Source organism: Thermobia domestica, chromosome 16 (genome assembly GCF_964235325.1).
Source record: "Thermobia domestica chromosome 16, izTheDome1.hap1.1, whole genome shotgun sequence".
In the NCBI taxonomy this organism is placed as follows: domain Eukaryota; kingdom Metazoa; phylum Arthropoda; class Insecta; order Zygentoma; family Lepismatidae; genus Thermobia; species Thermobia domestica.
Genome location: NC_137469.1, coordinates 75,620,516 through 75,633,067, shown reverse-complemented (window position 1 = coordinate 75,633,067; position 12,552 = coordinate 75,620,516). Strand labels below are relative to the sequence as shown.

Sequence of the window (12,552 nt, the reverse complement as noted above, 5' to 3'; positions counted from 1 at the left end):
TACTTTCTTGCGTCTCCGAATCAGACATAGCTATTCAACGACAAGAACGCCTACGAAACCCACTTACTCCACCGTGACACTCGACGAACTAAATTTATACAGTGAACCAAAATCACGTAAAGGGAAACAAAGAAGTTTCGAGACTTCGACAATGGGTTTTCGTTTTTTCAGTACTTGCGTAAACTCTTAGCCGCAACAATGTGTTTATTTCCCCTCCCCTCTTAGTTAAACAAACGCTCTTTATTTTCACTAAATTCAAAACAATTATTGTAGCTATGTATTTATATAAATCAAACGAAAGGTGACGCACAAATACATGTTTAACAAACATTTGTTTATCATTTGAAGTCCTAAATATGGAGCGATTTGCCGACGTTATTGTTTACAAGGAAAAACTTAGTATTGCGTTAAATCTTGAGCATTGTTTTTAATTTCATAATGCTTATCTTACCAAGGGAAAATTAACTTCGTAACAGAATTAAACTTCAAAAAGAAAATTAAAACTGATTACTTTTAGGAAGGCAACAAAAACAGTGACAGCATTAAATCATAATTCCGGGAGATTCCAAAGCTTGTCCGGGAATCGGGAGAGTGAGTTCGATTCCGGAAGACTCCCGGCCATTCCGGGAGAGGTGGCAAGCCTAGTCCTACCGTAGTCGGGTCAAGACTTCACTTAGGAACTAGTATGTGCCCTATCCAAATATCCAAGTTTCACAAACCTGCGGTACTTCCGCAACAATTTTTATAGAAGTAGTTGGTGAGTACTTCAAATTATATGCTCGTAGCCAAACTCCCTCTATAAAAGTTGTTGCGTGATTATCTTAGGATTCTGAAACATGGATTTTTGGATGGCGCACATATTAGTTCCTAAGTGAAGTCTTGACCCGATTACGGTAGGTCCCATTGTCTTGGAGCTATAGACCTTTAAAGTTTATTTTTTCATATTTTCGACAGCCTATAACTCCGAAAAGAAGCATTTGTGCACCCAAGTTGCTCTATATTTTTTGTCTTATCTTGGTGTCAGGAATCACCTCCCAAACGTTGTCGATGTTGTTTTGAAACACCTTGTATACTATCGAAGAGTCATGCCACGAAATCATAGTTCATCCAAAGATAAGTGATTGCCTTTATAGTATACGGAGCTCATTCTACTAATTGAAGTAATCTGAGTTACTTCTTCAAGTTCAATACATTTCGTTTGTACTTAAAAAACATACTTATCTTTCCGCAAAACCAAAAAATGGCTGTGTAATCATTAAGAGTCAGCGCACAAAACGGACAACACAGCAACCAATGTGTGACGTTCGAAAGCGCTGTGCTTTGCATTTCTGAATTTATTGGCTGGAAAATGATTGTCATGAAGAAAAAACGCCAAATCAGTATCGTCAGCAGTGAACCTATTAATTAAATAATTTTCTTGACCTTTGTGCATGGATACAGTGCTGGATCAACTCAACTGGTGGCCGGGGCTAGGAAAAACATGTGGCCCCTTTTAACTCCATCTCATACATTCCTGTGAAAGTACAGTAGGAATGTGAAGGGAATATATCTCATATTTTTGGCTCTACTATATTTTATAATTATGATTGTATGATCATGATTCTTTTTAGATAACCAGTTGAGATTTTGATCAGAGTGGAGGCTCCTGTCCACCTGGAGGCCCGGAGCTATAGCCCCCTAAGCCCCTCTTAATCCGGCCCTGCATGGGTATATGCATTATTTTTTTCTTCCGTAACGCCCTCATTCATGCCTGGCAGTACTTTCTATCAGTGTTTCTTCCAGACATGTTTTTGGGAGGCACTGCCTCCCGGAACTCTGAAAGTGCTCCCCCGGAGGAGACCAAAATAATACGTTTTTAATATAAAAATAAATAGAATAATACCAGCAGTGCCCCCCGGAACATTTTTTTTTCTGAAAGAACGACTGCTTCCTATTTGTACCATTTATCTCTAATTCAAGGACATCGGTATAGAAGTTTTGAATAGAAATAATCAATGAACATTCATTGAAGGTAATTGTTCATTTTGACTAAAAACAAAGAGGAAATGTATCTTTAATCAATATTAGTAGATACTTAAATCAATATTATTTGGATAAGACACATCACGCGTATGTATGATCTGTCAGGAAAGTAAATGTACACCTATTTTTCGAGTCTGGCATTCCTGCGCTCCATCCGTGGAGAGTATGAGAATTAAATCAATCAAATATTTACTGAGGGGCAAAAAGAAAAGTTTAATCTGAATAAGACATTGCAGAGGGACACAAGCTGTGAATACGAACAGTGCATAATGTAAATAAAGGACGACACCGAAAGAGAAAGCCAGAAACAGCTATTAAACTTAGAAAAAAGAGTAAAAATTGTTGAAGTGGGAACATAAAACACAAATACAACAAATACGCCGAAAACTAAACGTTCACCATGCTATGATGTTGGTGTAGTGGCTAAGGTGCTGGCTTACAAATGCAAAGGTCGCCAGTTCGAATCTTCGGTGAGGACATTTTAAAAAATTTTTGTTTATAATACATGCAGCTCATGAGAGATGGTAAAAGAGATCGTATTTAGTCTTTCGTAGCAATTATTATTGGTAAGGTTTAGTACTGATAATACTTTTTGTCTTTGCGTATTGCTTTTATTCTTTTCTTCATTTCAAAAGAGAAGAATATCCGAACAAATGCCACCAAAATTCTTCATATTTTGAATGTAAACGCCATTTGCAATTAGTAAAGAATAAAAATTGAACGTTCCGATGTAGCTGCAAAAAGTAAAAAGAAAAACATGGAAGTAAACCATACTCATGGTTATTAAAAATACAATTTCTACATGCCTTACACCTCCCGACCACGTTTCTACGTTAGCAAGTAAGAGGTTTGTGTTTAGGTCAGGCTGGTCAATACGTTTTACAAAGGGGCCCTGTTTAGCTCTGACGCACCACAGGTGCGAGAAGGGAGCAAAACACTTTTTCTCTCTCCCTCTGTGTGTCTGTTTATCTATCTATCTGTATATATATATATATATATATATATATATATATATATATATATATATATATATATATATATATAACGCTATTTGTGAATGCCGTAACCACCCTAATTTTCAGCGGATTGAGATGAAACTTGGCACAAACATTAATTGTTGAAATATCTTCAGTTCGTTAACCAGAATAATCAGACGAAAATGTTCAAAATGGCGGCCCTTTAAACTCTTAAAAACTTCGAAGGGAACCAAATTTCCCCCATAAATGGGTATTCAGAAAGTTTGAATAACTTTTCCTCTTTTACTGAAATATTTGTGTGCAGAGACTTATTGAAATATTGGACCCGATTAATCGCATAAAAATGTTCACGCCCTTTCGCTACGGTCAGGCTTTTTTTTTTTTTTTTTTTTTTTTTTGCAGGAGGGGGTTATTTTCGTATCGGAACAAGATGATTGCTAGTGATGATATCAAATTACACATTGAAAGTGAAGTAACTTGTGGAACGTGTTATTTGAAACAATAATATAATAAATGTGCTTTCCTCTAACACAGAGAGAGCGTGAATGGCGAGGAGTTTTATTTGGTTTGCTTTTTAGTAACACATTGCATTGCAAATAAAGGTAGGCAACATTATTGGTAAGTAAAACAACAACAATAATAATAATAATAATAATAATAATAATAATAATAATAATAATAATAATAATAATAATAGGTGTTGTTTGTGGCAAGGCAATATCTTCCTCAATTCTTCTTCAAACGTAATGATTGTAACGCCATATCTCCCTTACAAACAAAATATTAGCAATTTATATCGAGAGAACGGGAAACTGTTGAGTGATGGGAGCAACGTTGGACAGTATGCACTCATAGTACTCAGAAAAATAAGCGACTTCAACGAAAAATGAACGAAGAGTCATTGCCGTGGGTAGTCATGGAGCCAAGCAGAGCCCTCTTTAGGCAAAATGTCGATAACTTATATCGAGAGAACAGGAGGTGATAGTGAGATGGGACCAACGTTGGACACCGTGGACCCATAAGGCGCATCGAAAAAATTAGGGGGGCTGGCGCCAGCCAGCCTTACTTATTTCTACATAATAATATAAAATTATATTGTCGAAATACACACACGAGTTAGCTAGTAAAATTTCATATTATTATTATTAATATTATTATTATTATTATTATTATTATTATTATTATTATTATTATTATTATTATCGACAGCGTCTTTTCATTTCGTGTGCATGTTTGACATGAAGCCAAAGAGAAGATCCATCATTCGTAGAAAGAATAAGAATAGCCAGTTACTTTAATTGTGAACGACGGCGAAAAATACGAAAAGAGACAACCTTAGCGAAAAGAAACAATACTTTCTCTTAAATGGATAAACAAATCAAGACGAGATAGATTCGAACTTGCATGGACGGCGCGAACAGCCAGTTCATTGTCCATTTTTTTTTTTTTTTTTTTTTAACTGACTCACCGAATGTGTTTTAGTAACTTACTTATTGCTAATTTTACTTGCTTCACTCGTTTAACTTGCTTTTTCTAAGAACTTATAACGACAGGGACACGAACACAGAAACATCGAGGACAGTTAAAAATCATAAATGCTCTCCCGCCGGGAATCGAACCCGGGACACCATGCACCAAAGGCGCACGTGCTAGCCACTAGACCAACGGGCAGGGCAATGCTTACTCTCTGTGTCGTTAGGGATCACGACCACTGTATTGCCAGCTATCACTTCTGTGGGTTGTATACTATGATCACATGTTTCTTCTTTGCTGGAAGAGTTAAACCTACATTCTATGTAATACATGAGGTATTTAGACCTACATGCTCTTCATATAATGTAATAAAAGTGTCATGCTGGGAATAAGAAAAAGAACATTCCTTGGACAAAACGGAAACTATTGGCATCAGAAATATTTATCTACGAGGCATGCGCAGTAGTATATTTCAGAATAGTTACTGTTTAGTTCAGTAAACGAAGAAAGGGGTATAAAAAAGCAAATATGTCGAGTCAACGAGATCGACCAGAGTTGACAGAGGCGAAGTAGTAATACAACAACTTCGTTAAATTGATAATTGGTTCTTTATTCTGTAGTAGATCGTATCACAACTTTACGGGAGAGCAGAGAAAGACTTACTAACGCTGTCCCAGGGCCGGCGGAAGGGGAAAATATCACCCGTGCAAAGAATCCGTATGGCGCCCCCTACAACCCATTGGTATTACTGAGTTTAATTTTGCTATGCTACCTTACAGATAGCTGCTTTTAAAGCATAACTCTTTGAACTCTATAACTATAACTATAAGAATCAATTATCAAACTGAGTAAGATCTTAACTTTTGTCGGTTAAATACAAAGTAAGTTTTGATTAACGATATACGAAACAATTATTTTCACATGAGCATGCAAAATATTCTACGTCACTGATTAGAAATTTACAGAACGATTCAAGAAACAACGATTTATATAAAATTAAGATTGATGATGCGGTACAGCATTTATTTACACATATATACATAAACAACCTTGTTAACTGCGAAAGAGAACACATATATGAACAAAAGAACATACAAATATATTTTGTAACAGCATTGTACAAAGATTTCGTAATACAAATAATACAACCAGTAATATAATTTTATATCTTTATACAGTTTTAACGCAAATTGGCCTTTGACTTGTTTACAATGCTAAATAAAGTTAACTTTTCGTGTCTTTTTCTCTGCAAAGTCTTTAATTAAAGTATCAGTGTCAAGCTCACACAGAACATCACATTCAATAGACATCATAGAAAGGCCTACAAGACGCTCTTGCGTCATCGTTGATCGTAGGTAGTTCTTTATAAGTTTCAACTTGGAGAAACTTCTTTCTGCTGAAGCTACACTTACAGGAATAGTTAGTAAGATTCTTAGATCAATAGTTGCATTTGGAAATATCCCAATAAGGAAGTTCTTGCAAATATATGTAAGTACTTGCAACGGTTTGCTCCCACTTTCAGAACCGAGAAATGAAGATAAAAGTAAGAGCTCTTGATATAACTTAAATCCGTCAATATCACAGTGATCTTTGTCTGTTAAAGATAGTTGTAACTCCTTGCAACACTTTAGTAAATACTCTTTGTCCGTTATTGGATGGATGTCATACAAAAACCCAAATATTTCGCTGTGCTGCTTCAGTTGTTGAAATCTTTCATTCAGGGAACAGATAATTGTGTCTAATGTGCAAAAATAGAAGTTACATTTAAACGCACTGTATGGATCATTAATAGGTTCGTCTTCAGATTCATACAAAAATTGTCGTTTGACTTTTCTAGGTCGGAGTTTTGGTTCATTCTCAAATTGTGGTTGAATGTCGAGCTCTTCAACAATTACTTTGGCATCAACCAAAATATTCTGGAAACCTTCATCACTTCGCATGTTCTTAAGACGACACTTGGTTTTCTTAAGCAGATCAACTGCTTGCTGAATGTCCACTGATTCTTGTTGGAAAACATGGCTAATCACATTAACACAAGAAAGAACTTCATACCAAAACACCACAACACAAACGAACTTAAAATTCAGGAGCTCCCTAGCCAGGGAACAAGCCTTATTTTTGCCCATAAAGTCTATCTTTGAGTCCTTTGATGCTTCGAAAAGAGCATCGTAAATTTCTCCTAACTGGTAGCGAAACGATTTGACAGCATCAATACAACTCTCCCATCTAGTATCACTAAGAGGTTTCAAAGTGAAATTGGATATATGTTTTTGCAGAACAGACGAACGATATGTGGAACTAGAAAAGTAATTGTATACTTCTTGCAATAAAGCAAAAAAATTTACAGCCTCACTACAGTTCATTGCAGAATCACTCACAACCTAATTCAATGAATGGGAGCTACAAGGGACAAAAAATGCTCGACTATTTAGATCTAATATTCTTTTTTGAACGCCTGAGTGCTTTCCTTTCATATTGGCACCGTTATCATACCCTTTGCCACGCATGTTTGAGAGAGGAATTTTCAATTTTTCTAATTCTTCCAAAATAGTGGTAGTTAGTCCTTCCCCTGAAGAATCATTTATGCAGAAAAATCCCAAAAAATGTTCTTCAATGGATGGTTCCTTACCCAGTTCTACCTTCACGAAACGAACAATTAGTGTCATTTGCTCTATATGACTTACGTCTGGTGCACAATCTAATATTACGGAATAATATGTCGCTTTCATTAGATCAGTCAAAATTTTATCCTTTATTTTTGACCCAAGGAGTTCAATTATTTCATTTTGAATGTCCTTGCTCAAATAATGTACATGTGTCTCTTTACATGTTATTCCTCGCAAATGCTCAGCCATAGTAACATCAAACTGTGCAATACACTCAACTTGTTTGAGAAAATTGCCGTTGTTTCTTGAGTAAATAGTGTCATTTTGAGCACGAAATGCCAAATTCTGGGAAGCAAGAAACTGAATTATAGACAGCAGTCGTTTGAGAACCTCTTTCCAACGCTCATTTTCATTGCAAATAATTGCTTGGTTTTCAACGTCAACTGTTTTACCTGACTGTAATCGGTTTGCAAGTTCAAACCACGATTGGAAAGCCTTCGTGTGAGTCAAAGATCTATCATGGTCTGATAACAGTCCGGACATATGCTTCCAATCCGAAAAACCTTCACGAGAAGAGAGTGACATTGTAGTACCACCGAAAAGACGGCAACAGAAACAAAATATTGCATCCTTAGTCACTAAATAAATAAGCCAATTACGAGCAACTTCTCCATTGTGCAGACGTCTTTTGTAGTTACTTGTAAATTGCCGACCCTCGCTGTCTACTGGGAACTCTCGTTTGGAGACTTGAACTGGACCTCGTCTAACAAGTATCTGACGCATTCTGTCCGTAATATGTTCTGGCCAAGTTCCTCGATCATCAAGATCGATTGATTGTGATTCCAATACCTGCAAAAAAAGTAAGTAGAAAATAATGTTAAATTTATTTTAAACATTGTCTTCTAACAAAGAATAAGTGACTAAAACATGAATGGAATTTTTAAAATTGTGTTCATAATTTTTAAAGATGGTAGGCTTGCACCGAAGATGGGTGGGGTGGGGGTGGGGGATATTTAGGCAGCTAGATCATCCGGTGATAAACACAAAACTTAGAATGGCGCATGACCAATAAGCCTCCGATAGATGTGAGATATAAATAAATAAAGAGGGGGAGAGGAAAAGTTTAATAATAATTGAAGTAAATAAATAAATACAGGTTTCGTGCGAATATAAGACGTCCACGTCATGTTCTTTTGTATACATAGGAGAATCTGCCCAGGATTTCTGAAGCCCTACCTAGGATTCTCGGTTTCAGCATTGAAGTGCTGTAATGTGGTTAAATGCCTTGACCCTGATTGGCTCCACAAATGCCTCTTACATAGTTGAATCAGTAATGAACGACCAAATCAACCGGGATACAAACATGTTCGTGGCTGACTTAACCTAAGAAATATGCAACTTTGAAAACAACATTTCTTTGAACATTATTCTTAGCAAGTTTGTATTTCTTACTATTTGTATTTTCTTTAAAATATGCACATTATTATACACTAATTAAAACTAAACTCTGTTTTTTTAAGCTCCGAAACACCACTGACTGTGTCCTTTTTTTCTTTCTCTTTAAATGTGGTGGATTGGTATGTGATAAGTTAGTTGACTTGCATCGTAATATTTTGGGTCTTTCTGGATTAGAGTTTGGTACTTTATATTATTTGAAAAGCTTTCCGATTTCCTTGCGATGCTCAATATAAAAAGCCTTGGGTGATGGAATCAGCTAACTCTTACATCAAAGGTGTCTGCTAGTCATTCAACCACTAAGGCAATAAATATTACATATTATTATTTTTAAAAAAATGTATCCCATATGTCTTCCGTCAAAGCAACTTGAACGGAATACAGTGATATTATGCACCTAGACACAAGAAATGAATTCCAAAAATTGAGTAAGTGTGACCCTAAAGATGTTTTTGATTGATTATTTATATATTTGGCATGTTATAATTTAATTGGTGTCTCCGCAGAACGACTGGTTAAGCTCTCGCCTTATAACTAAGGGATCTCGGGTTCGATTCTCGGTGAGGACACAAGTGATTCGGATCCCGCCCTTAGAACGTCATCATCATTCCATGGAAAGCAATGCAAAGCCACCATGGATTCACCTTGCTGAGAGACCTTCGGGCGGGGTCAAACACATGCCTCCGGGAAGAACACCAATCATCATCATAAATTAATTAATAATAGCAGGCAAATTATGAGCTTTCTTATATTACAGTACAAGAGCATATACAGCTTGAACCTCAGTATTTTCATTTTTCCGACAGATTTAAAAAAAAAAATAATTACAGTAAAATGTATGTGGCCAAACTATAGTCTGTTAAAATATTTTTTTAAAAAATGTCAGTTAGTGAAAAGTCTCTAATCAGTTCTACTACTTGCTTACTTGTTACAAAAATAATAATTCGATTTATATCTCGAGTTCAGGTCGAAATGACCCATTCATCTACAACACCCGTCAAATTAAAACAAAGAAAATCAATAATATTGTATATGCTTCATGGAAAGTAAGTGAAAAATAGTAAATTATACCACTATATATCTATCTATCTATCTATCTATCTATCTATCTATATCTATCTATCTATCTATATATATATATATATATATATAACAGCTAGGCCGTCATGAACATATTGGTACAAGATATTTAGAAACAATTGTCGGTCTGTCGAATTTATAATTTATGCCTGTCGAATTGCAATGTACTCTAATAATAAAAGTAATTAGGTTTCACTGCATTCCCTCTTATATTTTACACAATGCTGTAATTGCGTGATATTCAACCAACATGCAATTGTATGTTTATTCAAATAGCAAAATGTTTAAGTTACGTCTATTACAATTTCCTGTGGAAATGCTGATCCAGCTTCGTTTCGTATATCAATTGTTCCAGATTTCAATTGTTCTTCTTCCTCCTGCGAAATGCTCGTAATCGATCGATCCACCTGTGGAAAGGAAAAGAACTAATACGTTACAAATAAAGTTTATTTTCTTAGAATAAAAAATATATTTAATTTGTATTCTAAAGGTGAAGAAAATGCATAAATGATAAAATAACTGCGTATAAATATTGAATCTACATATTCCATGTTCATTGTGAAAATGTAGAGTTAGGAAAACAAAAAATATGGCGATTCTTACAGAATCTAGGTAAGAATGGCCTCATTTTTTCTTTTGCTAACTGTACATAAAAATTAAATTCTCTCCGTATTCATTAACAACTTTGTGTTGTGAAAATCATCAAGAATCAGTGCATTCATAAAATAGATGAAAATGCATTCAAATTAGCTGCCGAAGCCCGAACACTTTTTTTTTTAAGTCACGTTAGTCGCACTGGATAGAAACATAATCTATATAGTCTTACACTGGTACATGTTACTTATTTACGATATGTTTATGAAATAATGGGTCTATTGCAAAATTTGTGATAGCGAAACTCCACGGGGATCTGTTAATGGTAACAATCATACATTTTAACTCTTCAGAATTCTAGTTAGTAGACGATACTACTACTACTACTACTACTACTACTACTACTACTACTACTATAATACTACTAATACTACTAGTACTACTACTACTAATAATAATAATAGTAATAATAATAATCACTGGCACGGCAGACGGGCCTGCTCCAACGCCATCTAATAGCGAGTGGTAAAAATTCATCCAACTGAGTAACAGAATGCGGGTCAGCCGGTCGTGTCACTACCCGCCAACAGGCGTATTAGGAGCTTTGCAGGCCAAGTGACCGTCATATCTTTATGTGACTCCCCAGTTTTCCTGCCGTTGAAAAGCGGAAAGTCCGGGGATTGAAACCAGGAGCACGTAGACATGAGTCCAACGCTTTAACCTCTAGACTATGGAGGCCCTCTACTTAATTAATAGATGAATGCTTGAAATACAGCTAAAGTTGGTTAATACACATCTAACGAGTAAAAGTCTTATCGCTTTGGTACATGTATCAAGCATCAGTGTTGGTATAGAATGTAATTATTGCTACTTATATCAATGGGGAAAGAACTTTCTTTGACCCTGAAGTTCGCCGCCTATCTGAGAGGCCGCCACCCTACCCACCCTAGCCTGCTAAGACGCTACGTGTGTAAACACCTCTTCTCTAATTAACGTAATAAAACAAAAATACGTTACGTAATGTAAGCCTACTTACCTGTACTGTGTTGTTATTTTCTGGAATATTTGTTGGTTTCTTGCTGGTTTCCTCATTCTCTGGTTCTACGTTTTCATTTCCATTATTGTCTGTTTCAGGAGTACGAAAGAATTTCTTTAATGCTGCTGCCTGTTTCTCATTTTCAGCCGCTAATTGTGCTCTTCTTTTTCTGTATACATTTCCAGAAGGCTTCTTTTTTTCCGACATTTTGATAAAGAACATATTAACGCAACGATTCTTCTACTAAGGGTCGAAATTCAGGAGACAAAAGAAGAACACGCACACCATGAAGCCTGCACTACATGTACATGACTTCTGATTATAATTTTCTTTCACGAGACATTTGACAGTACAAACAGGACTAATTTCTTTTTGGTTGCCGATAATTCAATATTGTTTGTGTGTATTGTTAGAGTGGCCGACATAGCTTTGTCGCAAGGAGTGCAATTGTCGGCATCGCGGCGGTTGTAAGTGCCAGAGCGTGTTATTTTTGCTCAAAACTCCCAACCCTCAACAATAGCCTTTAGCTTTGTCAGCGGAGATTTTTTTTATAGACAAATAAGGTGAAGGGATGAAAGGATATCCTTTATAGGAGATTCAAGAAGAAACCGGGGTTGTTATAAAGAGTGAGGCCTATGGCATGAGGTAGTAACCAATGTTGCTACACAATTTATGAAAAAGTTAATTTTTAGTTCACCGTTTACAATAATATAAATTTAGTAAGGATTTTGGCGCCCCCAAACTCCCCTAAAATTTGGCGCCCCGGGCGGTTGCCCGGCTCGCCCGGTCCTTCCGCCGGTACTGCGCTGTCCTATAGTATGCATTAGTAACACGATCATACAGACACAAATGGATGTAACTGTGAGTACTACAACTTGGATTTAATGAAAGCCGTTTAGATATTCAGTGGTTTGCAGGGTTGTATAAGACACAAAAAGTTAAGACACAATACAATTCTTCATACCTCAGCTTCCAGTAACTAGATACATGCAATTTCAGGATAGATACTGAAACTGCTGTCGGATTTTAATACATGACGTATTGCAGGATACAAAATGCTTTGCATTACTTTTTTGTTTGTAGACAGCTACTAGCTTAGTGTTCTGAAAGGTTGTGTATAAACTAGAGATAGCCAATTCCGGAATATTACTTTCCGGACTCCCGAAAGTAAAACCGGACAAATTCCGGAATTCGGAAAATTCCGATTTTGGAATAATTCCGGAATTCGGAAAAATCCCGAATTTAGAAATTTCTGATTTCGTTTACATTCCGGAATTCGGAACAATCCGGATTTTTTCGAAATCCGGAA

The 12,552-nt window shown here is 36.1% G+C and overlaps 2 protein-coding genes across 2 annotated transcripts; both read right to left on the bottom strand.

Moving 5' to 3' along the window:
* Positions 1–5,686: 5,686 nt before the first annotated feature.
* Positions 5,687–6,835, bottom strand: LOC145672509 (zinc finger MYM-type protein 1-like). The gene has a single exon (XM_081741671.1). It carries the CDS (start codon positions 6,833–6,835, stop codon positions 5,687–5,689), a length of 1,149 nt encoding a protein of 382 aa, XP_081597797.1.
* Positions 6,836–6,853: 18 nt separating this feature from the next.
* Positions 6,854–11,450, bottom strand: LOC145672508 (zinc finger MYM-type protein 1-like). The gene is made up of 3 exons (XM_081741670.1): positions 11,244–11,450; positions 9,907–10,020; positions 6,854–7,927 (listed from the first exon to the last, which is right to left on the bottom strand). The coding sequence occupies exons 1-3, from the start codon at positions 11,448–11,450 to the stop codon at positions 6,854–6,856; spliced, it is 1,395 nt and encodes a 464-aa protein (XP_081597796.1).
* Between the last annotated feature and the right edge of the window lie 1,102 nt (positions 11,451–12,552).